The sequence below is a fragment of the Rhinopithecus roxellana genome, chromosome 1 (genome assembly GCF_007565055.1).
Source record: "Rhinopithecus roxellana isolate Shanxi Qingling chromosome 1, ASM756505v1, whole genome shotgun sequence".
In the NCBI taxonomy this organism is placed as follows: domain Eukaryota; kingdom Metazoa; phylum Chordata; class Mammalia; order Primates; family Cercopithecidae; genus Rhinopithecus; species Rhinopithecus roxellana.
The window spans coordinates 187845666-187870474 of record NC_044549.1 but is presented as its reverse complement, the minus strand read 5'-3'; the positions used below and the strand labels follow the sequence as shown (position 1 = coordinate 187870474).

The 24809-nt window shown below is 48.1% G+C and overlaps 1 protein-coding gene across 1 annotated transcript; it reads left to right on the top strand.

Annotated features, from left to right (window-relative positions):
* Positions 1-2283: 2283 nt before the first annotated feature.
* Positions 2284-23616, top strand: RBP1 (retinol binding protein 1). Its single transcript, XM_010356584.2, is given in 5 exon segments — positions 2284-2421; positions 2424-2550; positions 3045-3223; positions 22520-22621; positions 23366-23616. Coding segments are annotated over 5 exon segments (594 nt in total). The 5' UTR covers positions 2284-2289; the 3' UTR covers positions 23420-23616.
* Positions 23617-24809: the final 1193 nt, after the last annotated feature.

Genomic DNA, 24809 nt, shown 5'->3' with positions numbered 1-24809 from the left:
CTGAATTAAGTGCTAGATGCTCAGCTGACCAGGTCAGAAAAGTGAGGTCAGGTGAGCAGGAGTTATCCAGAGTGGTCAGAGGAGGGAGGAATGGTAGGCTTGTGGTTCTTTGGGATGGACAAGAAGGACTGGAGAGGTGGGCAGGCCTCTCCCTCGAACATGAAGGGGCCATTCCAAGCATGGCAGGGAGCCAGAACAGACTGGCCTCTGCTGTGTGCCAGGCACTGTGCTGGGCATTTGGCATAAACCATCTCAGGAGATTCAGCACAAAGGGAGAAGTTTGGGGAGGATGAGAAATCCAGTTATCTGGGCTGGATGGCATCAGAGAGCATCAGAGAGCAGGGAGAAGACTTCAGACTAGTTGGAAGTGACCGAGGAATGGCCAGTTCATTGCTTAAGCCTTTGACCAATGCTCCATTCTGGTAAGTCAGGACAAGGAAGCCCAAAGCATGGCTGGCCCTGGTGAGATGCTTTGCAGAACCCAGGTCAGACCCCATCCATCCTTGCAGAGGTGTCTTATTGCACCTTCAGATTAGAAGGACTGGGACAGGTTGCCCTGAGTGCCCAGCCAAGATGAGCCCTGGGCTGGCTAGGGAGGGACACAGAGCCAGTGCTTCTGTGAACAACTGATGACCTGACCATCCCAGAGCCAGACAAAGAAGCAGCGAGAAACAGGGGCCTGGAGCAGTGGCTCTCAACCAGGGATGGTTTACCCAGCACCCACATCCCAGGGCCTTTGACAATGTCTAGCAACATCTTTGTGTCTGGGTACCACTGGGATCTAGTGGGTAGAGGCCAGGGATGCCACTAAACATCCTACAATACATAGGATAGCCCCCCACAACAAAGACTTATGTGGCCCAGAATGCCAGTAGCACAGAGGTTAAGAAACAAACCCTAGTCTAGGGAAACAGGGTGAGAAAGGCTGAAATCCAAGTCACTGCCTGGGAGGAAGCTGCCTCTACCCCGAGGAAGAGACGTCTTCTCCTAATTCCACCTGCACTGTGAGAATACATGTGAGCCCCAGGGAGGCAGCCTGGGGAGTGTGTTGCTAGAGGGGAAGAAAATGTTATCTGCTGTCACTTAGGCTGTGCAAAAAGCAATTTAAAACGTAGTGAAAAAGAGGGTCAAAAAGTCAGCCCATGTGATTATGTCATTGCCTTGGTGGCAAATACAGCCATGTTAAACCACTATGACATACCCACGCAGGTGACAAAGGAGATGTGATCAAAGATTTTCATTGCAGTACTGCTTTTAATAGTGAAAGATCAGGAACAATATAGTTTGTCCATCAGGGGACAAGCTGGATAAGCAATGGAATACTCCGCAAAATAATGGGGATACTTTCTATGCACAATTATGGAAAGGTCTCCAGAATATATTAAGTGAATAAAGCAAAGTCCAGAACACCGTGGAGTACAGTGCTGCCATTAGGTGAAACGGGAGGAAACATTAATAAACAGTATATTGCTTACATTTGCATAAAGCAGCAGTGGATCTCAAGGTTGATTGTGCATCAGAATCACCCAGAAGGCTTTTTTAGCAACATACACTTCAAATAACATCAACCATTTTATGTATGTATGTATGTATGTATTGAGCCAGAGTCTCACTCTGTCGCCCAGGCTGGTGTGCAGTGGCACGGTCTCGGCTCACTACAACCTCCGCCTCCCGGGTTCAAGCTATTCTCCTGCCTCAGCCTCCCGAGTAGCTAGGACTACAGGCGCCCGCCACCACGCCCGGCTAATTTTTTGTATTTTTAGTAGAGACGAGGTTTTACTGTGTTGCCCAGGCTGGTGTCGAATTCCTGACCTCAAGTGATCAGCCAGCCTCGGCCTCCCAAAGTGCTGGGATTACAGGCGTGAGCCACCGCGCCCGGGATCCTTTCTTTTATTTTCGGGAGAGACGTAGAAAGTGCCCCACTTTTCTCGCCCATAGTTGAACCGCCCAGCTTTCCTGACCCCAGCCACCACCGGCGCGAGGCTTTAGACAAAGGCCTGTAAGTGACCTCTTTCCCTAATCACGCCAGTACAAACCCCAGGAGACTGTTTCCCAACCCTCGAGTGGCTGCTGAGTGTGAGAAGTTCATGGCGTTTGAAGGAAATCCCCAGGAGCCGAAGAGTTCGGCCAACAAAGCAAACGTCCCGTCTCCCATCCTCTCCTCTCCCTTTGCAGGGGAAACGAACTGAACGTCAGAAACGAAAGTGGCGCGGCCTGGACAAACCTGACCCTTCGACATCCCCCGCCCCTGCGCCCGCCCTCGCTAAGCGGGGAGGAGCGACGGCTACAATGGATCCTCCCGCAGGCTTTGTGCGCGCTCGGAATCCAGCTGTCGCCGCCCCGCAGAGCCCCCTGTCCCCGAAGGGCGCTCATTTCCGGGCCGCCCACCACCCGCGTAGCACCGGCAACCGCTGTCCCGGCAGAGTCTCCAGCCGTCCCGCCCGCTTGTGGCCAACTGGCTCCAGTCACTCCGCGAAATGCCTGTCGACTTCACTGGGTACTGGAAGATGTTGGCCAACGAGAATTTCGAGGAGTACCTGCGCGCGCTGGGTAAGCGCTGCCCGCTGCGCCCTGGGCGCCCCCCGAGCAGCTCCGGGCCGCTCCCTAGAGCCCTACCGAGCCGCCGCCTGCCTGCCTCCGGCCCGGCGAGCCGAGGTCTGGTACCCCCGGACGCCAGAAAGGGCGTCCTCGGCCACCGCTGCCATGGCGGCCCCTAGGCTGCGGATTGGAGAATTTGGGGTTGTTGGTTAACCGGTGGCAAATGTCTGCTCGTTGGCCCTGGACGTGGGTAATTTCATTAGTAAATCTGTGGCTTGGTTTGCTAGTTTTTGTTTTTAAACGGCTGACATAAGAGCAGAAAACTTTGTTGGGGGCGGCGCGGGGAGGCACAGGCAGGCTGTGCGCAGAGACAGCGCAAAGCCAGCGGGAACCCTAGCAGTGTTTGCGGGCGGAGAGGGCTCCTGGGGACCAGCTACCGTGGGAACGGTTCTCTGAGTTTTCCTGCCAACTTTCTGCCGCTCGCTCTCCCCGCTCCCCACCCGCAGACGTCAATGTGGCCTTGCGCAAAATCGCCAACTTGCTGAAGCCAGACAAAGAGATCGTGCAGGACGGTGACCATATGATCATCCGCACGCTGAGTACTTTTAGGAACTACATCATGGACTTCCAGGTTGGGAAGGAGTTTGAGGAGGATTTGACAGGCATAGATGACCGCAAGTGCATGGTGAGGATTCGCGTGCACCCAGTGTCTCCTGCCCAGGGGGGCCTGACCAAGGGCTGGGCTAGTTCATCCGAGAGGGGGCAAGGGCCTGAGGGACTGAAAACACTTCCTCCTCTCAGCCCCCATGGTGGGCAGCACCAACTCATGAAGCATCCTGCTCTATCTACACTGGAAGGTGATGGTTATGAAGGCTGCCGTGTGCTGTATCTCCAGGGCGTTCAGGCACTCTGCCCGGTGCTTTATGCACATGACTTCACCTAAGCCTCACACAGCCTTTGAGGGAGATATGAATATGCCCATTTTGTAGATGAAGAAACAGTCTCAAAGAGATGAAGTAACATTTCCAGAGTAGCACAGCTAGGGAGGGGCTGGAGTTCAAAGCAAGTCTGTTGATGCTGTTCTCTCACTGACTATGGGCTGGTGGAGGGTAAAAGGAAAGAAAGGAGGGAAGAAAAAAGAAACACAGGTAACCCCTTTGAAGTATAAACTTTCAATATGACCTAGTGTGAAGTCACTCCAGGAAGCTGGGAGCACCTTGATCTCTGCTGGAAGCCCTCTGATCTGCCCATCCTTGCCCCAGAGCTGGGATTTGGCTCCCGGCCATCCCCTTCCCCACCCTGTCATCCAATGCCTGCTGAGCATTCTTTGAACTTTACAGCTGACACCTAATCAGTAAGTCAGTGCCCCTCCAGCCCAGGCCAGAGGAAACAGCAGTGGGGGAAGGGGGAGGGCCAAGAGCTCCCTCCCACAAGGGTGAGAAGCTCCTGACCCAGGACATCGCAATTAGTACTGCCACAGCAGACTCCGGAAGGCCAGCCCCAGGCCCCCATCAGCATTATCTGGTTACTGGGAGGTCAAGGTACTCTTGTTCTCCTTTTTATAGTTTTGGGTTCAGAACTGGCTTATGTTCATCCCAGAGCCGCCTTGCTTATTGATGGGGTCCTCACCCATCCCCTCCCACCATTTTCAAGGGTCTTTACTGCTGGTCTGCTGTGTGTCCAGCACCGTGCTAGTCATGTTACAGCGCAGCACAGTGAGGGAGGGATAAGTAACCCCATGTTATGCAGTGACTGAGGTTCAGAGAGAGGAAGAGACTTGTAAGAGATGAGAGTTGAGCCCTGGGCCTTCTGATGTTGAAGCCCACACTCCTGCTTTCTGCCAGCTTCTCTGCTGGTAGTCTGTGCAGAAACAAGATAGCTGAGGTCTGTTAGGATTGTAGTTGAAGGGATGCCCATGTCTGGGAATAGGCGTCTGGAGCCTGGATGACTCATTCCCCCACCTTGTCTATTCATCTGAAGGCAGTCAGGACTGGTATCTGAGTCTGCTATTTGGAATGATAGGAAAGAGGGGGTAGTCAGCAGGGAGCGGCCTTGGAAGGACCACTAATGGGAGAAAACACCATTGTTGTAGGGAAATGTCAGGTTGTGCCTTTAAAAATCTCAAGGACTCTTGAGAAAGGAAAGACTCACAATAGGAAGGGAGACCTTCAGACGGGATCTGCCTTTCTCATTACTGCCCAAGACCTGCTCCCTGGCACACCTCATAGAACTTCGCTCCTTAAGAATAATCCTTGCCCCCACTCACTATTGTGGAACTCACAGATCACGTCAAACCTTTATTTTGGGTCACCACCAATCTGGCATGTGCTGGCTTGTACTAATTATCTTCGCTCTTTCCTTCCTTTCCTCATCCTTTAACGCATGAAACATTTATTGATCACCTAGTAATACTAGCAAATATAGTACTCATCAAGTGCTTACTGTCATGCCAGATGCTATTCAAACGTTACATTAGCTGACTTAATCTTCACAACACCCTTTCCAGTCTCATTTTACAGATAAGAAAACTACGGCAGGATTTCTTGCTGTGTGACCTTGGGGAAGTGCAGAGGGAGGATTTGAGTTAACCACTGCACTGAACATACTGCTTCCCTCACAGGCTGGTCACCACAGCAGGCACAGGACAGCAGAGCATGTCACAGGCCCTGATGTCCAGGAACGCAAAAGCTTTGCAGTGGAGGCAGGCACACCAACACTCAACACAGCGTGGCAAAGAAAAGCACAGGGTGGGAGTGAGGGGATTGGGACTCCCCAGAGAAGGGGATCCCAGAAGGATTTCTGGAAGAGGTGACTTCTTGCTTCATTGTAAAATAAAGCAGGGAGGTGGAAGGGAGGGTTTTGGATACAAAGGAAAGGACAAGGGCCACCTTTTCTTCTCAATACAGCATCAGCGTCAATCGAGCATCAGCAGTAGTTGAGCAGACTGTGGAGATTCAGCCACTGGATGAATCCAGTGAAACTGGTCTGGGATGCATGGTTACTGTCACTGCCTCAGGACTCAGGGATGCCCACTCTCAAGTAGACAGACATTCACTCACCTGTTGTGGCCTGTTGGGAGATGGAACACCCCCTCTGCTCTGCTCAAGCCTTCCTCTAGCCCCATGCAGTGCAGAAAAGTCCTTCTCTCTGGGCTGCCTGCTGGGTGGTGTGCTGCTTTGGACTGCCGGAAGGACATGGCTGGATGGGGGTAGGATGATAGAATTAGAGCGGCTGTCGTGCCTGAGACTTGTGAATGGAGGGGAGCTGGGTGCCCAGAGGCCACCAGCTGAGCTCTCTGAGGGCCGCCAGGGGTCCTGGACAAGGTGGTTGCCAAAGATAACTTTCACTGCTACCCCCCTCTGCCTCACACACTGGGTACCCACAAGCCAGGAGCAGTGGCCCAGAGGAGTTTGTTCCCAGCGTATTACAGGAGTCCCATTCTCACTTGGGATCGGTCGTTCATCTCTTTTTTCCATTCCTCTCTGGACGCCACAAGCATCTCATGGTGCTTCCACCATCTTTGCAACCCCTGTGTCAATGAGTCAAATCACACACGATTCCTGCCCTCATGGAGTTCAGTGTAAGGGAGAGGTGGATTGAAGCAGCCAGTCACGATGTAGTGGACACTGTGCTGATACAGGCAGAGAAGCACTCCCTGCTTGGTCTTGAGAGGTCAGGGAAGGCTCCCACAGGAAGTGGAGTCTGAACTGTGGCTTACAGGATAGACAGGAAGTAGCCAGGCAAACAGAAAGGGGTTGAAAGAAAGGCCAAGGCCAAGAGCTGTCCCACACCAGACCGTGGGCTTGGCCCTGGGGTCGCGGAGGCAACAAGGCCTTCTGGACACCCAGGCCAGTGGAGGAGACAGGCACATCTTCAGGCTATTACAGCCCAATGCTTGATGGGAGCATGGTGGGCTGGGGAGCACACAGCTGGGAGTAGGAAAGCAGTGGTAAGGGGAAAGTCCCAGAGGAGGTGACAGCTGAGAGGGGCCTTAAAGGACTAATTAGGGCAGATGCGGAGAAAAGGATAAGAGCTTTTCCGTAAGCAGGAGCCACATGTACAAAGGCCAGGGGTCAGAAAAGCCTGGCTGGGAGGGAGTTTCTGAGGTGAGAGAGGAGCAGTCCACAAAGACTTCAGCATGGCTGGAGTGGGAGATGTGCCTGGGAGAGAAGAGAGCCAGGAGAACCTGGCAGGGAGACTTGATGTGACCCTGACAGGCGTCTATGAGTCCTTGCTGGGAGAGGTGTGACCAGGCTGACATCCCTCCCCAAAAGGCAGAGGCTCTCACTGGCTCACATATCTCTGATCCTGCCTCTTTTCCATGGGAACCTTATCTGTATTCTAGAACTGCAGCCAGAGGGTGAAACCCAGCCTGCAGATGTGTTTTGTTTGGCCTGTACAATGTTTGAAAAACTTCAGAGTCAGTTGCCAATAACTGCCAAAGATTATAAGATTTCACAGAAAAATCCATTTTTCTGGCTGTTCTTAACAAAAACAACAAGAAAAGGAAGGGCCCTGGAAACACTGGGCACCCATTTATTCCTGCACTGCGTGGATCCCTGGAATAATGCTGCAGCCGCTCCCTCTAGATGTTACATTTCCTACTTTACCCCAGTCTTCAGCCCATCCTGTTACCTGAAGTCAAGGATCAAATGGCCATTTGTCACTGTTTGCACTGTGGGTTCCTTTAGAGCTGTGGGTCCCAAAGTAGAAATAGCAGCAGCAGCAGCATCACAGGGAACCTCTTAGAAATACAAATTCTCTGGCCACACCCCCGGCCTACTGAATCAGAAACTCCAGGAGTGGGGCCAGCTATCTGTGTTTCAATAAGCCTTCCAGGTGGTTCTGATGCAACTAAAGCTTAAGAATCACTGCTCTGGAGTAAAGAAACACACTGTGTTCCTGTATCTCTATAAAAAATGGAAAAACTGTAAAATTAGGTGCAGAGGGCCATGGGCATGTAGAGGGCCAGCTTGGCCCATCACCCGAGTCCTATGGACATTGCAATCCATGCCCAGAACCACCTGAAATAGCTCTGTGCTCTCTCCCCAGGTGGAGGGGTGGAGGGACTCAGTTCTGGGCGGCTCTGCATCACTAGGCTCACATTTCCAGTCTGATCTAATCAGATTTTATGGGACCGCAAACAGCAGGCGCTATTTTGGTAGAGATATATAAAGTCTGGGCTCAGCTGAGCAGACACAGGGCTTTTCTCCATTGCTTCCTTGCATGCCTTTGTCCATAAAAATGTGCGATCAGGCCCAGCGAGGAACCAGCAGCATTTGTTGAATATAGCACATATGTGCTTTGGCAGGGTGGGAGCTCTTGAGAAAGCTCTTGAGAAAGCTCTGACTTCAGATAGTGTTTTCTCACTCCTGAGCAAGTGAGTCCCTCAGAATGATTTGGTTCTTTGTCTCGAAGTCCCCCCAGCATGAGCAGGTTTTGTGGGAGAAGACTGAGCCTCGGCTAGGAATCACAGCCATGAGCCTGGCTGTGTGGGGGTGGCAGAGGGGCCATCTGTCATCCCCGTGTCCAGGTCAGGTTTTTCCTGGAGGAGATGGCTTTGTTCACTCCGGGAACTGGCGCCTCCCCCCATGGCTGAAGCCTCAACTTCATATCCAGCGTTGAACTTAGGATGACCCCTCCACAGGGCCTGCCTTCTGCTCCCAGCCCTCCACCCCGCTGTCGCTTTCTTTGTTTTTATTATAAAAGGAAAATATTCAAATAACACAAGAAAGTATGGGTTGAAAAGGGCCCCTTCCCCCACTTAGCCTGATTTCCCACTTGGTGGATCTGTCCGGAAATCTTCCTCAGACTTATAAGTGATCTATCTATTGATTGGGCAGTTGGTCAATGTCTCTATCTAAAACCAAAAGAAAGAAAGGAAAAGAAAAAAGGAATCCACTTCTCTACATATTTTAACTCAATGATATTTCTTACGCGTTTTTCCATATAAGCACTTACAGATTTTCGAAGTTCTTTTTTAACCATCCATGTTTCCTTCCCTTCCCTCCCTAGACTTCCTTACTTACATCCTTCTATTTCTCCATCCATCCGTCCATCTAATTATATATGGTAATACATGAAATCCACCAAAGCACTGTTGACACTTTGGTTTAAACTCTTGACAGCTTTCTGATCCTATTCTTGACCCATTAAAGATATTTTTTGATTTGTTAAAAAGAAAACACACACACACACACACACAATGCCACTGGCTAAATTAACTCCCTGGGCTGCAGCAAGGAGAATGCCGTTGGATTTGGGAGCCTCTGAGAGCCGCCCCTGCCCGGATCAGGCACCTGGCATTCAGCTGGGCCCTTTCCAGGCTAGAAACACAGGATCTCTTTCATGTCTTAGCTAAAGTTCTCCGACCTTTGAAATCGGTGTCAGCAGCGTGCTTTTGAGGATTACAAAAAGAAGAATTAAAGCAACCCAAATAAAATTCACAAAGTAGCTTTCAAAACTCACACTGCTTTGCTGGGTTTTGGGTTTTGTTAGGCAGGAACAAAGGAAAATAACATGTACTAAATCTTTACTAAGTGCCATGCCTGCCCCAATTGCTTTTTGTACTTTTTCTCCTTTGGTCCCCACAACAAATGCTGTTCAGTAAGTATCATTGTACTCATTTCACAGATAAGAATCTGAGGCTCAAAGAAGTGAAGTGCCTTTTTAGCCCAAGGTCACCCTTGGGCTAGCTGGTGGCAGAGGAAGAATTCTAATTAGTCTGTTTATAAAGCTCTCTACCCCAAGGTCTCCCACAGAGCTTTGCTTAAGGCCAGCACCTCAGTTCCTTATTTTGAGCCTTCTCACGTCTGAAGGTAAACCCAGGCAGTTTTGACAAGGCCTAGAATGAGTGAAAGGAGCACTGGTATTAGAGTCAGAACATCTATATGAATTCTTCTCCATTATCTGACAGCGACCTTAAATGATTAGACACACTGCCTTTGTTTTCATATCTGCAAAATGGGCATCATAATTGCTGCTCAGCGTGTCTCACAAAGCAAAGCTGAGGACCATAGAGATAGTACAGGGCACAGGGGCTTAGAAAGCCACAATACTATGTGCAGAACAGATCCAGGGCCTGTGATACCCGAGATGGAGGGGCATGGCATAATCACTTATGATGGCCAGGTGTTTACTGAATGAATTACAGCTGTTTGTTTTTCTGACCAACATTGCTTCTCCACCTTCCACCCAAGAGAAGCACCGTTTTCTTTATGGTGGGAATTACTCCTTCTCAACCTTTTGGGTCCTGGTGGGACTGCAAATCATAGTACACTGTCTCTTCTGGGACGAGCACCTTCTGCCAGAGTGATCACAGTGTCCCATGGCCTGTCACATACTTGTGTATGTGACCCAAGCTGGGCCAGTCACCATTTCCTGGGAGTTAATTTAGGAACCCTGAGAGACAGGTGAGTTCTATTCCCTTAAAGGTTGATGAGCTGTTACGACGTAAGCTTCGAGTTCTCTGAGGCCAGTCCCCTTACCCCACCTTCTTTGGCTGCATGGAAAAATCCAATTGAAGGAAAATAAACGATGAGGCCAATAGAGACAGAGAGAATGCAACATTAGAGGGTTACTAGAGTTCCTGACACACCATTCCTAGACTTTCCATGTACTTTAACGAATACATTTTTTTCTTTCCCCTTAAGCTATGTGAATTGGTTTCCTGTCACTTGCATCTGAAAACTTCCTAAGACGTTCAGACTCCAGAGATCAAGCTCTAAGGCCCACATAAGTAGTTAGAGTAGTAGTTCTCAAATTTGAGCATGCCTTACCCCTAGAGTTCCTCATTCTGAAAGTCTGGGTTGAGGCTTGAGAACTTGTTTTTCTAACAGGTTCCCAGATGATGCTGATGCTGTTGGTTCAAGGACCATGCTTTTGGTAACTACGAACAAAGAAAAACAAGGAAGCCGGCTGGCCTGTGCCTAGTTTCCTGTGATTTTTCTCATCATGATTCAATGTAATAAACCTGTGCTGGGGTAAAAGGTGCCTAGTTCTAGGGGATGAATGAGAATAGGTAGGTGTAGCTCCGTTCCAGGATCAGGGTAGTGGGGGATGAAGACTGCCTGGGGACAGTGGTTTGTAACTGAGGGTCCAAGTAAGTGATACCAATAGTGTTTGCAGCTGGACACGTGTGAGGTGCAACAGAGCAATTAGGAGCTTTGACTTTGAGATGGACCTGGATTTGAATCCTGATTCCGCCGTCCAGCTGGTTCCCTGGCAAGGGTACTTTATCCCTCTGAGCTTCAATGTGCTCATTTGTAAAAGGAGCTAAGGGTAATACCCACCTAATGGAGTTACGTGATAATTAAATGTGGTAATGAATTATTTCTATTTCCTGTTGCTGTGTAACAAACCACTCTGAAACTTAGTACCCTAACGCAACAATATTTATTTTGTTCACAAATCTGCAATTTGGGCAGGGCTCAGTGGGGATGCCTTGTCCCTACTGCCTGCCGTGCCAGTGGGGAGGTAGAGGATCCACTTTACAGATGGCTAGCCCACACTCACTCTCTGCTGGCTGCCTGGGCTTCCTCACAACTTGGCAGGTAGTTTCCAAGAACAGAAGCACCATAAGGTGCCAGCTACCTTTAATACAGGGATTAATGAGTTCTTCCTTTCTTCCTTCCTCTTGCCACCGTTTCCCTCTTTCTTCCCTCTGTCATTCCTGAACTGAGGGTCCAAGGATAGCATAGGAGTACTCTGGGAAACAATGGTATAAACAAGATGGGTGTGAAGGTGGGGATGGCATGGAACCCAGGCTCCAAAACCTACCTTTGCCAGCTTTACAGTGGAACTGGCCCTGCACTCAGAAAATGAAAATAATAATAATAATAATCTTCTCATAATGTGCAATAAATCAGAAAATCATCTTACTCTTTGACTCAGGGATCCCACTTATGGGACTATGTTCCAGGAAAATCATTCTATTTGTACAAAAGAATCTGTTAGTCATTCTGTGATAATAATTCTCAACAACCCACATAAGCATAACCACTATCTCAGGGCCTACTATGCGGTAGGCCCTGTCCTGTCACTTTATGTTTATTTAATCTCCTAACAATCCTGGATGGGAGGTGCTACTCTCCCATTTTACAGACATAGAGCCAAAGGTCCTGCCCAGATTCACATTACTGGTTAACCCCAGACTTGTGATCTGACTTCGGATGTCTCTGATTCCCTAATTTGTATGGTTTATAGAACAGGCTATATCCTGCTGGTATACCTAAATATCAAATAACTATGGGTGGTTAGAAAGACTGTGGCTTTTTAATTCCATAGACCACTACATAGCCATGTAAATGATCACTATGAAGGTAAATGAAAAGTCTTTATAGGCATTCAGTCACCAAATTTCATAGATTCTGCTTCTTAACGTCTCTTCCTGTTTTTCTCCATTCCCACTGCTCTGAATATCTCAGGCCAGTAATAATAATAACAATTAACATCTCTCATGCTTACTATGTGCCAGGCTCAGCGCTTTCCATGGATTATTTCGTTTAATTACTGCAGTATCTTCACGTTGATCTCCATTTTACCATGCTCAACACTTCAGCCCATCCCTCCCTTTTTAGAAAGGAAATCCTGATCATGCTACTCCCCAGCTCAAAATTCCCAAGGGCTTCCCAGTGCTGACGGGTAAAAGCCAGATGGCACTCAGGCTCTTCAGATCATGGCCCTGCCTGTCTCTCCCTCACTCCTTATGCTTGGCCCCATCCCGCCATTTGTCAGAGTCTTCACTTGCCATCCTCTTTGCATCCTTCTACTCACTTCCCTGAGGTATTTCTTTGCCTCTTCCTCTGGGAGGAGAATTACCCACTGGTCAAGACCCAGCCCAGGCTTATCTGCTCTGTTCATCCCATCCTGATTCCCCATCCCACCACCGTGCCCTTCCTTTGCCTTGCAGCCTCTCTCTTCAGGTGCTGCTTTTAGGGCACCTGTGATGCTAGTTAATGTGTCTGAGATTCTACACAGCAGCAGCCACACCATCATGGGCTCAGTGGGCTCCAATGTGTTCATTAAAAGAATGTTAAGTGAAAATAGCAGAACCTGAGAATAAATGGTAGTCATTGACCATATCACTGCAAGATGCAATTGCCATTTAATAATAGCGCATGTTTGTTAGGTATTCCATGTGCCAAAAATTCTTCTAAGCACTTTCCATGCATTAATTCTTTTAATCCTCACAATAATTCTATGATAAAGATGCCAAAATTCTTCCTATCTTATACATGAAGGAAATGACTCAGTCTGACAGAGCTGTAACTGGTTCGACTCCAGAGCTAGACCAGCCGGACCAGCCCAGACTGTCATCTTTGGGATCTCGTTTCTGCCCCTTACAAAGTGGGTGGCCTTGTGCAAGTTACTTCACTTCTCTGTGCCTTTACTTGTCTGTGAAATGGGGATAATTATGAAATAGGGGATACCCGCTTTGTGGTGAGGATTAGGTGAACGGTGTGTGAGAAAACCCACAGTGCCCCTGCCCCATCAGTATGAGCTGTTATGATTCATCCTCTCACACTGATCTGTGACCTCTAGAAGACCAATTCTGGGGGTGGTCACGTGTATGAAGGGATACCTGGCAAACCAGAGAAGAGCTAGCAGGATTATGAGAGTGGAGGCTGGCCTAAAAAGGCACCTGCCTCTCCACACCCACAGGGAACAGGGAACAAACTGGACTAGGCCAAGAGTGGAGAGGAATTATTGCTTACTGAGCGTTTTGTGTGTGCTGCATTGACATAGGTCCTTGAAACCTCGTTTCATTTCATCCGGATGGCTCTGCTCTGTGGCTGGGCTCACTAGCCCCATTTTGCAGATGAGGAAGCGAAGGCTCAGAGAGGTGGAGTAAATTGCTTTGGTCACCCAGCAAGAAAGAGGTGGGAACCTGCAGTTCAGGTCTGCCTCTACCCAAGGCTATCACTGGGTCCCTCCTGAATGCCCAGCTTGGCAGGCAGGCAGCTGTCCCATGGCTGGGCCAGACCAGGCCCGCAGCCTACCAGGTGATATTCAATGACCATAATATTCATGCCAGCAAAATGTTCACATGGGAACAGTAGGCAGACCATGGGCTCAGAGCTGGGCAGAGAGGATTTAAACCATGTTTTATACTATTCCTAGTTGCGCGTCTTTGAGTATAGAGCCTAAGCACTCTGAGCCCTAGAGACTCAGGGTCAAATCACTCCGATGGCTAGCCCCTTTCTATAAGGCTTACCTGTGAGGAAGAAACAGCCACATTGCCTGGAGCAAGCGTGGTGTTCAATGCAAGAGTGCCACCAGAATGTTTTCTGCTATTCATTCATTCAACAAATGGGAATGCACATTTTCTCTGCCATAGATTCTAACATGGGGGCTGGTGTCCTGCAGTGAATAAGAGGATCCCAGACCCCAAGGAGTTCTTCGTCAAGAGATCCTGACATGCTCACTCTTCCCTGGTTACCTGGTTACTGATCTAGCACCTCTTATCTTCTGGGAGCCATTTATTTCTATTTGCCTTGAAACATATATATATATAAAATAAAGGCCAGAGATTCCCATGGAAGGGATGAGGCCTTCAGTGCCCCTCCTAAGCACTCTCTGACAGGATGTCCCCTCTCTAATTCTTATTCTCCCACCCTACTCCCCATTTCCACCCTCCTGCCTGTGCTGATGGAACTGATAACACACCAATTCCTTGTACTGGCCCCAGGTAGCAGATCCAGCACTGGCTGCGCTGGATTTTCCATGGCACCAGGTTTGGCCAGCTGGAGCATGAAGACATACTGTGAGGAAGAAGAGAGGCTGTGAACAATCTCCCCAGTAAATTCTGGGTTGGAGGTACAGGGTCAGCCTTCGTGGGGCGGGTCACCCACAGAGTTAAGCTGGGCAAAACCTATGTAGAAGCTTCCCTCATGTAGACCCTGCTGTCCCTGATTTTCCTGCAACTGCCTGTGCTTGTTCCCTTTGCCTGGGACTCCCTTGTTCCTCTTCTTCCTCTTTTTTTTTTTTTTTTTTTTTTTTTTTTGAGACGGAGTTTCACTCTTGTTTTCCAGGCTGGAGTGCAATTGCGTGATCTCAGCTCACTGCAACCTCTGCCTCCCAGGTTCAAGCAATTCTCCTGCCTCAGCATCCCAAGTAGCTGGGATTATAGGGACGTGCCACCACGCCTAGCTAATTTTGTATTTTTGGTAGAGACAGGGTTTCACCATGTTGGTCTGGCTGGTCTCAAACTCCTGACCTCAGGTGATCGCCTGTCCAGCCCAGCCTTAGGGCCACCCTAAGTGCTAGGTCCCTGGGATGAATGAGTGTAGTTCCACAGGGCCCTGTGACCTTCTCCAGTCCTGTTCCCATGTCCTTATCCAGAACCTTGGCCTTGGCACTCCAATGGTTTAAATTGACTCTAGGAACTTTCTGAATTGTTTAAGGAAAAATAACTATAACATGTCAAGATTATTAGTCTTAACATTTTCTCATTTTGTTTGTCTTAAGAATTGTGTTATTTGCTGTTAGCTTTTTCATGGTATTAGAATTGCATTCTTTCATGCTCACAAAAGCCTTGTGGCTATACTATTTATAGTGGTTTCTTTGAACATCTATTATGTCTCTAATTACTTGTTCACATTTTAAGGCCTTATTAATTTGGTTTTAGTCTGCTTTTAGAGTGAAACTGGCTTTTCCTCTTGAATGTGCTGAGTTTAGATTATTCCAGCCCCCCAGGAATGGACCAGAGAAGAGGAGCCGCTACTCACCCATTCACCAGCCTGGCCTCAGGGGCAGCTCATGGACTTTTTAGCCAGAGAGAACTGGGTTCAAGTTATGGCTCAAGCCCTAACCCCTTGGTGATGGGCTGGTTACTTATAGAAGCCTAAATTTTATCAGCTCTAAAGCTTGAAGATTTAGTGAAACATTGTGGAAAGCTCCCAGCACAGTACCTGGCACCTGGCAGGTTCTCTGTTGTCTTCCCTACTTTTCCCTCCTGATCACTTATTTAACACAAGCACCAGATGCTGAAAACCCTCTAATTGTCCCAGGAACACACATAGCCTCAAAAGGAGAAGCACACTTTCAAATCAAACTCCAGGATTTGCATCTTTTAGCAATTTACATTATGCAGAGAAAGTATCTACTCACTGTCTGGTTTTGAAATTTTTCCCTAAATCTAAAGAGCGTGGGTTTTGGAGTCAGACCTGGGTCAGTCCTGGCTCTGGCCTTTGCAGGCAGTATCATCATGGGCAAGGCTTCACCTCTTATAACCTGGCTCTGGAACCACAGAGACAACAGAATTCAGTCCCAGCCCTCCAGAGGTGGATCCGTAAACAGAGGGACTACTAGGGCCAGGTGGAGGGCTGTGAGTGATCCATCATCCCCTACTCTTGAGAGTGGTGTTTTGGCATGGGAGTGTTAATGAATGTCACAAGTTTCTTGATACCAAATAGAGTTCCCACCATTTGCAGGTCATACCAGGTCACTGCCAAGGGATGGTTCCATTTAGTGGGAATTGTCTGGCACTCCCAGCGTAAGTCACCTGAGTGGGGCAAGTGGGCCTTGAAACATCCCTGGGAGACACCCACTCAGGCTGTCTGTGGGAGCTGGGCTTTTTGTGTCACTGTCCCATGCAGCAGTGACAGCTGGGGTTTCTAAGTGGTCAGAGGAGCTGGAAAATGGCTTCTGAAGTAAAAATCCCTTGTCATAGTGGTACAAAGCTGTCTTCATTCATTTGTTGGCACATGTCTCTCTATGTAAACTGCTGGCAAGGCCAAGGTGATGGGGGTTATTGTTAGTTTTTAATAGAAAAGTTAGATTGGCTTCACTTTCCAACCGGCGTCCCTGGTTCCAGTCCATTTGCAGACTTTTGGGTGACGTATGGGATGAAAAGTTCTGGTGAGGAGGTGAGCTGAAGACGGCCATCCCTCCTCCTTGCTCTTGGATTATCTGGGCTTCATTTTTAAGGTGGTCCCAGAGCCCGTATGGGGGTTGGGAGAAGCAGCACTGTCTAGCCTCCTTGGTTTGTGCCCATGTTCACCCCATCCCCACAGCCACCTGCCTTTTCTGTGGGACTTGAAAAGCATCAGGAATATCTTCCTACCTGAAATTCTTCCATTAGACCCTGATTAATTGGATTAATCTAGGAAACCAGATTAAATGACCATTTAATGACCCTTTCAGATCTGGCTGAATCCTTGTCCCCAAACATTCACTGCTCCTGATCTAGCAAAGACAGCTGGCTGCTGACTTCAGAGGGAGGTGGTAGAATAAGTTATTGGGTCCTGGGAAAGTTGTTTTCATAAGTTCCACTTTGTGTCACAAGAAAATGAATTATCATTGTTTGTTAGGCTTTCATCTTCCAACATTACTTATTTCCTTTTCCTTGTCATTGGTTTTTAAGTGATAGTCCCCCTCCTTGGCTCCACACCTCCTTTTTCTGTTCTTATGACAAATCAGATTCTCTTTGAAATAACTAGTTTATTCCCACAAGATAAAAAGCTTAAAATGAAAAATCCAGTCCCACCAAAAGTGAACATGGGAAGAGTGGGAGAATTAAATCACATTGCTGAGCCATCCCAGCTATCAGTGGGGAGTCTTCAAACAGATCTTGTGCTTAAACAAAGACCAGTTAACATATAAAGGAAGCAGGCATACTGGTGCTCAGCAGGCAGCCCCTGCAGGTCTCCTCATGGATCTGAGTATCCTAGAAAGAGAAGGAACTTCCAAAACTTTGGCCATGATGAATAGCATGTCAATCACTGCTTCACAAATCTCCAACTCTTAAAAAAAAAAAAAAAGGCTTTCATTGTTGTTCAACATTGACAAGCAAACCCATCTTTATCTAAGCTCTGGGCATCATGGTTACCATTACCTAGTGCCTCCTACATGCCAGCCCTATGCATTTTCTGTATGTTTTCTCAAATCCTCAGAACAACCTGGTAAAGTAGGTGCTTTGTTTATCTAATACCGTGTAACAAACTACCCCAAAACTTAATAGTTTAAAACAACAACCATATAATTCTCATGATTCTGTTGGTTAATTGCACAGTTCAGCTGCCTGTGGCTGTGTTCAGCTGAAAGCTCAGTTGGGGCACTTCAACTCTTCTCCAAGTGGCTTCTCTCCCATCCCCCAGGGCTTCCCCTTGTGGCCTTCCTCTTTGGCAGAGTAGCCTGGACTGCCTTAAAATATAGCAGCTGAGTTTCAAGAGGGGAGGGTTCCACGAGGACAAGCCCCCAGCATGCAAGTTTATAAAGGCACTGCTTCCATCATGCTTGTTCATGTCCCACTAGCCAGAGCAAGTCACATGGCCAAACCAAGGTGATGTAGGAGGAGACTTCACAGGGGTTTGAATATCATGTGTCTCGGGAGTCACCAGTGGAAGAGTCTACCACAGTAGGTATCGTTTAGCCTTCTTTTGCAATTGAGGGCACTGAGACTCAGAAAGGTTAATCCAGTTGCCCAGTGTCATCCAACATAGTCAGGAACAGAGGACCCAGCTCTATCTGATACCATGTTCTTTGCTGCCGATACTAGGTCAAGCTGATATAGGTTGAGGTGGTATAGTAGGAGGCAGGCAGGGACCAGGAATCAAGTATAAATGGCAAGTGAGCGTCCAGGATTCTTTAACCCAGAGGACAGCCTGACCAATTCCCTGGCCCACCTGCCCTCCTGGATGGTTCTACCCAACAGCACAGGCAGCAAAGACGGGCACTGAAAACATGCTCCAGGCCACAGTCTGGGTTTTTCAGTCTGATATTCTGGCCCCATCTCCCCACCACCCCCCAACAACCTAGTTCCTCCTCTCCTTAACTCCAGGATAGTCTTCTACAGCACTGACTGTTGTCATTTCTCCCTCATCATCTCCTACCCTTGCATACTTATTCACTCTGCCTAGAATGCCCCTCCCATTTGTAGAAACTCCTTTGAGGCCATGACAGCCTGGGCACTTCTCTGTGGGGACCTCTTTATAGGCAGAAACCTTTAAGACCTCTTTCTGACTCCCAGCACCCATACCCCCAGAATGGCTGGAATGAACTTAAGGGTGTTCCTCCAGGAGACTGCTCAGAGTCTTAGCCCAATGTCCATGTGTTTTTCTGTAGCCCCCAACGATTTTAGCCACCATCTTCTGGGCACCTGGCAGGTGCCCTGCCCTAGACTGGGAAACAAGTGGGCACCAAGTCATGCAAAGCCCATGTTCCAGCCCAGATTCTTTCTCTCATTTACTAGGTGACCAGAGAAAGTCGTGGAACCTCTCCGAGCTCAGCCACCCCTCTACATCCAATACAAAGAAGAAGAATCTCTGCTTTGTCCAACTCACCCAGTATCAGAGTCAATAGAAGCTTGGGGTTAAGAAAGGCTTCCTTGGAGACTGATGTAGCATGCGTGTGATAGGGATCCTTCCCTTTAAGAGGCCTGGTTTGTAGGGCTCTCAGAAAGGCTCCTCTACACCCCAACAGGCTTCTATTCTCTCTATGCCTCAAGCTGTCAAGCTGCCTGAAATTCTGCCATCTGTCATTCTTTTGGGCTAAGGTATTGTTATTGTTTATATCCAGATGGCCCCTGTTAAAAGATGCCAGCGATCTGGAAATGGTGACACAGTAGCCCCAGGAGCAAAAGCCAGCTTTACCATTAATAAACATCTCTCTCATGGTCATTCTCTGACCCTGGTGTTGGAAGGTAAATAGGTGTGAGCTTTCTGGAGATAAAACTGGCAATACTCATCAAAAGCTTTTCAAATATGCACACTCTTTGATGCAACAATTCCTCCTCTGGAAATTTCTTCTAAGGGAACAATGTGTTCAAAACTGTGTATACAAAGAAGTCTTAGTTATAGTAGCACAGAATTATAAATAAATAACTTAAATGTCCAAAATAGGTAATTGGCTAAATAACAGTACGTATGTATAATCAAATACTATCAGGGACTGTTTCATGGGCCTGTGACCAAGGCAGTCCATCAGGGCCCCAGGCTCAGAAGGCCCCTCACTTGGTTTAATGCTCTGCTGTCACCAGCTTAAAATTCTTAATGATTTTGAACAAATGACCCCTCATTTTCATTTTGTGGTGGGCCACACACACACTATGTAGCTACTTCCTAGAATATTATGTAGCAATTAAAATAATGCTTATGGAGAATATTTGTTGAGATAGGAAATTGCTTCAATTAAATGAAGAAATGAGGATACAAAACCATAAATGATGCAATTCTAATTTTGTATAAAACAGAAACATGTAGATAGATAGAAAAAAAAAGAGTGGATGGAAATTTACTGTATATTGTAATATATACAATGTTAGAGCAATTATCTCTTTTTTTTTTCTTTTTTTTTTTTTTTTTTTTTAAGACAGAACTTTGCTCTTGTTGCCCAGGCTGGAGTGCAATGACATGATCTTGGCTCACTGCAACCTCCACCTCCCAGGTTCAAGCAATTCTCCTGCCTTAGCTTCCCAAGTAGCTGGAATTACAGGCATGCACCCCCATGCCCAGCTAATTTTGTATTTCCAGTAGAGAAGTAGAGATGGGGTTTTACCCTGTTGGTCAGGCTGGTCTCGAACTCCTGACCTCAGGTGATCCACACTCCTTGGCCTCCCAAAGTGCTAGGATTACAGGTATGGGCCACCATGCCTGGCCTAGAGCAATCATCTCTAAATAAACAAAACTACATGTATCATTTTTATTACTATTTTCTTCTTTGGTGTTTTTTTTTTTTTTTTTTTTTTCCCAATACAAAGACTATGACTATATTTCCTGACTAATATTTCCAGAAGAGGCAAAAATGTATGTCATAGCTGAAAACAAGCAATTGTCTCTTGTGCCTCTGAGTGAATCTGGAGCCCTTCTTATGCACAGTAGCCTTCTGGATTAAACACACGAAGAGAAGATCAGTTGATGAGGAAACCAAGTGTTCTTATGAGCTTCTTGAAGCTGAGGACTGATTTCTGGGTCCCCACTTCCCTCTACAGGCCTGGCATGGAAGGAGCATGGATAAGTGAATGGGCGTCCTGTCTTATTTATGGCATGAGGTCATGAGTAGTCTTTACCCATGACATGTCTCACCACACATTAACCACACTATGTTTTGCCTTCTCTCTGGCCTGGGACTAGACTGTGCCCTGAGTGAATTTCTGGATCAGAGGAGGATCTGCCCCCCAAGTCCTTTTATGCCCCATTTCTCTCTGGAGCAGAGGCCAGACTTATTCCTATGCAAAGCTGGGGCAGCACATGTGGCTCCACCTGCCTCCCTCGTCCATGTGTCGCATTGCAGGCTTCACCCCAACAGCAGGGGGCAGTAGTGATCAGCAGGCCCAGGACGGAGGCATGGGGTGGGGAGGTCCTCCTGCAGGGAGTGGCCCCACTACCACCACACCCATCTCTCATAAGTCTCCTCTCCCAAATCCTTTATCAGGCTGTTACTGACTGTCCTGACTCAACTGAGCATGGCAGGGAACACAAGGATCCTAGAACCTTAGCTCTCTACATCCAAGGCCTGAGTTAATGTCCCCGTGTGACAGATGCGAGCACAGGGGCGCTGAGAAGGGATGGATTTGCTGAGAGCTACACAGTGAGCGAGGGGCAAACAGAGTGCTGAGCACTACTGTGGGGAGGCCAGGTTCATAACAGAACTGCCCCATATGGGATGGCTATTCAAAAGAAGGTGGGCAGCCCCAAATATGAGCGATGCCCACTGCGCTTTCTCTGTGCCCATGTCTGTGACATGTGTCTCAGTCTAGGGCACACTCATGGCTATGCTGGGGTGACAGGATCACCTTGCCTCTGAATTCCAACACTTTTTTCAGCCCCGTGTTGCTGGGTGGGCCTTTCCTGCTCCACTAAGACTGAGATTTCCCCAGGACACAGGCTGGGCCTCCTCCTTCTGCCTGTCTTCCCTTCAGCATGCCCAGCACATGGCAAGGCTCGCAGTGCTCAGGGAAGATGTGGGGACCCAAATGTGGGGTGTAGAGGGTGTCACAGTGCTCATCTGTGCTCTGCCAAGCCCAGGCTGGCCTGTGGGATCTTCCTCCCCTTCCTCCTCAGTTCCCTGGTGCCCTCCTGATGAACTCCCAAGCGTACTTCCTGCTGTCCCACCTCGGGCCTTCACCCCGTGATGGACTACTGGCAACTTTTCTCCACAGTGCCTCCTTTCCTCTCCTTCAGCTCCATTCTTCTCCCCTTAGGGCCCAGCCCTAGGGAATCCCACTTCCTGGACTCTCACCTGGGCTCCCACAGCCTCTGGTCGGTAACCCTGGTGACCCTGAACACTTCAAGAAACAATTTAGTCCATTGGGGTGGGGGCCTTCAGAGCCCCACAGATCTGTGTTCAGACCTGGCTCTTCCACTGAACAACATGGGTGAACTTGGCAAGTCCCTGAACCTGATCTGTGAAAAGGAGATGCTAATCCATGCTCACGTGGACAGGCATGAGGCTTCAGAGACAGCACAGAGACTGCCTGGCAGAGCAGGCAGGTAGCTAACAGCTGCCATTTGTACCTTCACTGGGTTATTGATATCTAAGGTCATTCTCCCTGTAAGATGAAGAGTGCTTTGAGGGCAGGGGTGGGGTCTTTTTGGTGTCCCAGGACTTAGCATAGGTTGAAACAATGAATGGGTGAATGAAGTGTCTGGGGATGGTCAGGGTACTCTGAGAAGTCTGCCCTTCACCATAAGATTCTGGAAAACATCCTTCACCCCCCACACCTGGCTGTGCTCAGCCCTCAGGCCCTCCTCCCCACCTTAGCCCCATTCTCAGTGCTTGCAGTGACAGCACCACTCCAATGACTTTTTCCCTCCTAATTACCCTTTTAAATAAAATTTATGGAGGTTTTCATAAATTTTAAAACTGATTTACATACTTTAATAAAAGCATGTGGTGGACAGGGAGTATTAGGCTGCAAATTTTCTACAATGCAATTGACATGAGCACATCCTGGATTATCAAGTTTGGGAGCTGCCCCTCCCCCAGCCCCCAGGAGCTCCCGGCTTGCCCCGGATTGACAAATGTATCTCTTGCTTGGCAGACAACAGTGAGCTGGGACGGAGACAAGCTCCAGTGTGTGCAGAAGGGCGAGAAGGAGGGGCGTGGCTGGACCCAGTGGATTGAGGGTGATGAGCTGCACCTGGTAGGTTCCTGGGCTGGGTCAGGCTGGGTCCCCAGAGGCCCTGGTCATTGTTGAGGTCCAGATGGACCTTGGAAGAAGGCACCATGGCTGGGCTTTGGTTCTGTTCTGAAGCTTCTCTTCCAAGGGCCTGGAAAAGATGCCTGAGTGACTTTAAAAACCAAGCAATATATTTTCAAGCTCTAGGCTGACCCAATCATCTAATCAGAGGGAAGAGGTGAGGAGTTATATCCCTGCAGCATCAGCAATGAGCTAAGCCCTTTTGCATTCTATAGCTCTTTCTCTTCTCTCAGAATAGGATTATGGCTCTTATTTTAGAGATGAGGACATGGGGACTCTGAAAGATTAGATTACATGTCCAAATTGCACATCTAGAAAGTGACAGAACCGACATTTGCTCTCAAATGATGTATATATTCACCATGCCAAATTGTATAGGCCAAAGCCAAGAAGGATTCTCTAAGCTTCTCTAAGATATGATCTCAGTCTGGGTCAGCGGGAGGTGATTAGGGAGGGGAAGCGTCAAGGGGTCCTGTTGGTCAGCTCTGAGCCACAACTCTTCCTCTCAGCCAGCTCTGTCTGTAGGGTGCTGCAGAGCACTCCACCATACAGTTTAACTGTCTTTCCAAACAATTGGTTACTTAAACCAACTCTTGGGGAAAAATAAAAGCCAGTGAGTGTTTTTAGAGTTCCTGCCATAAGTGTGACTCTGCTTTGGCCAATGACCAACATCTGCTTTTGTTTCAGGAGATGAGAGTGGAAGGTGTGGTCTGCAAGCAAGTATTCAAGAAGGTGCAGTGAGGCCCAGGCAGACAACCTTGTCCCAAGGAATGAGCGGTGTGGATGTGTGGGCCAGGATCCCCCTCTTTGCACAGCATGAGGCAAAAATGTCCAGCCACCCCCAGGCATCTGTTAGCAGAGTCTGTCTCTTGGCTTTGTCTCTTTTCCTTTTCTTAAAACAAAGCCATGCCAATAAAGTGATATGTGTTCAAAACGTCTGTTTGGGGGAAGTTTCACTGCCCAATGTGCTCAGTTTTCCTCCAGGGCTTCTGAAGCCAACTTCTCCTGGTGCCACCCATGGGCAGAGTGGATAAATTCAGCCACATGTCTTCATATTTAGTCCTGAAGTTTCACCTTGGTTTCTCTCCTTTCTCTCCAGAGGCACAGGCTTGGGTCTAGGATGGGAGGTGGGAGGGTGGCCTGACATTCAATCATTTGTGTATCAAGTACGTTATGTATCTAATTGTGGCCAAAGTATAGTGAGTGCCACAAAAGCAGTAGAAGATACCTTCCACCCTAGAGATCCAACCAACAGAGAATGTCTATACACCAAGGAGATGCTTCATCATTATTTGTGAACAAAATGGAACTGGACATAATTTTAAGTCCAAAGCATAAAATTACGTAAACATAAGAAATTACCTATTGGATTTAATTTCAGAGATGTCATGAGATGTCACCACCCCCAGACCACCCCATCTGTGGGCTGGGCTGGTATAAGCCCTTTCTTTTCACTGTTGTAGATAAAGCAGAACTTACAATTCCCCTGAAAGAGAGAGAGCAGCCTCATGTTCACACTAAAGTGTAGAGGAATGCTAGCTGCACCTTTTCATGAAGAAACACAAAGAAACAGAAGGAGTGAGGATGTGAGAGGTCATGAATAGGGAAAAAACTGGAAAAGGCAAGACACATGGAAGACCCCTTTAGAGAATCTGACAATCCGCCCAGACTGTGCCCTACTCCTTGACAAGAGTTAGGAGTCAGACCAGCTGAGTAAAAATCCCAACTTCAGCACTCACAGGGCAACACCACACTCCTCTGGACTTCACTTCTCCAGTCAGAAAACCACAAAAAACCTGCCTTACCTCCTGCACAGATGAGTTGTGAAACTTGTAACCTGCAAAGCACTGGACTAATAGTTCTCAGACCTGGCTAAAGGTTAGAACCACTTGGAGAGTTTTCAAAATTCCATATGCACAGGCCACTCCCTACAATCAATTACATCTAAATGTTTCAAAATACCAGGCATTAATCCCATGACAGGTACCAGTGAAGAGATGTGTCACTCCAACCTAAGACAGGCGCAGTTCCCGAGGGACTATCTTCTAGTCACTAATAATATAAAAAAGGAGGACCTGTCCGGAGCCTTGAGGCCCGGAAATTGCCGCGGCCTCTGTTGCTTAAGCTCTGC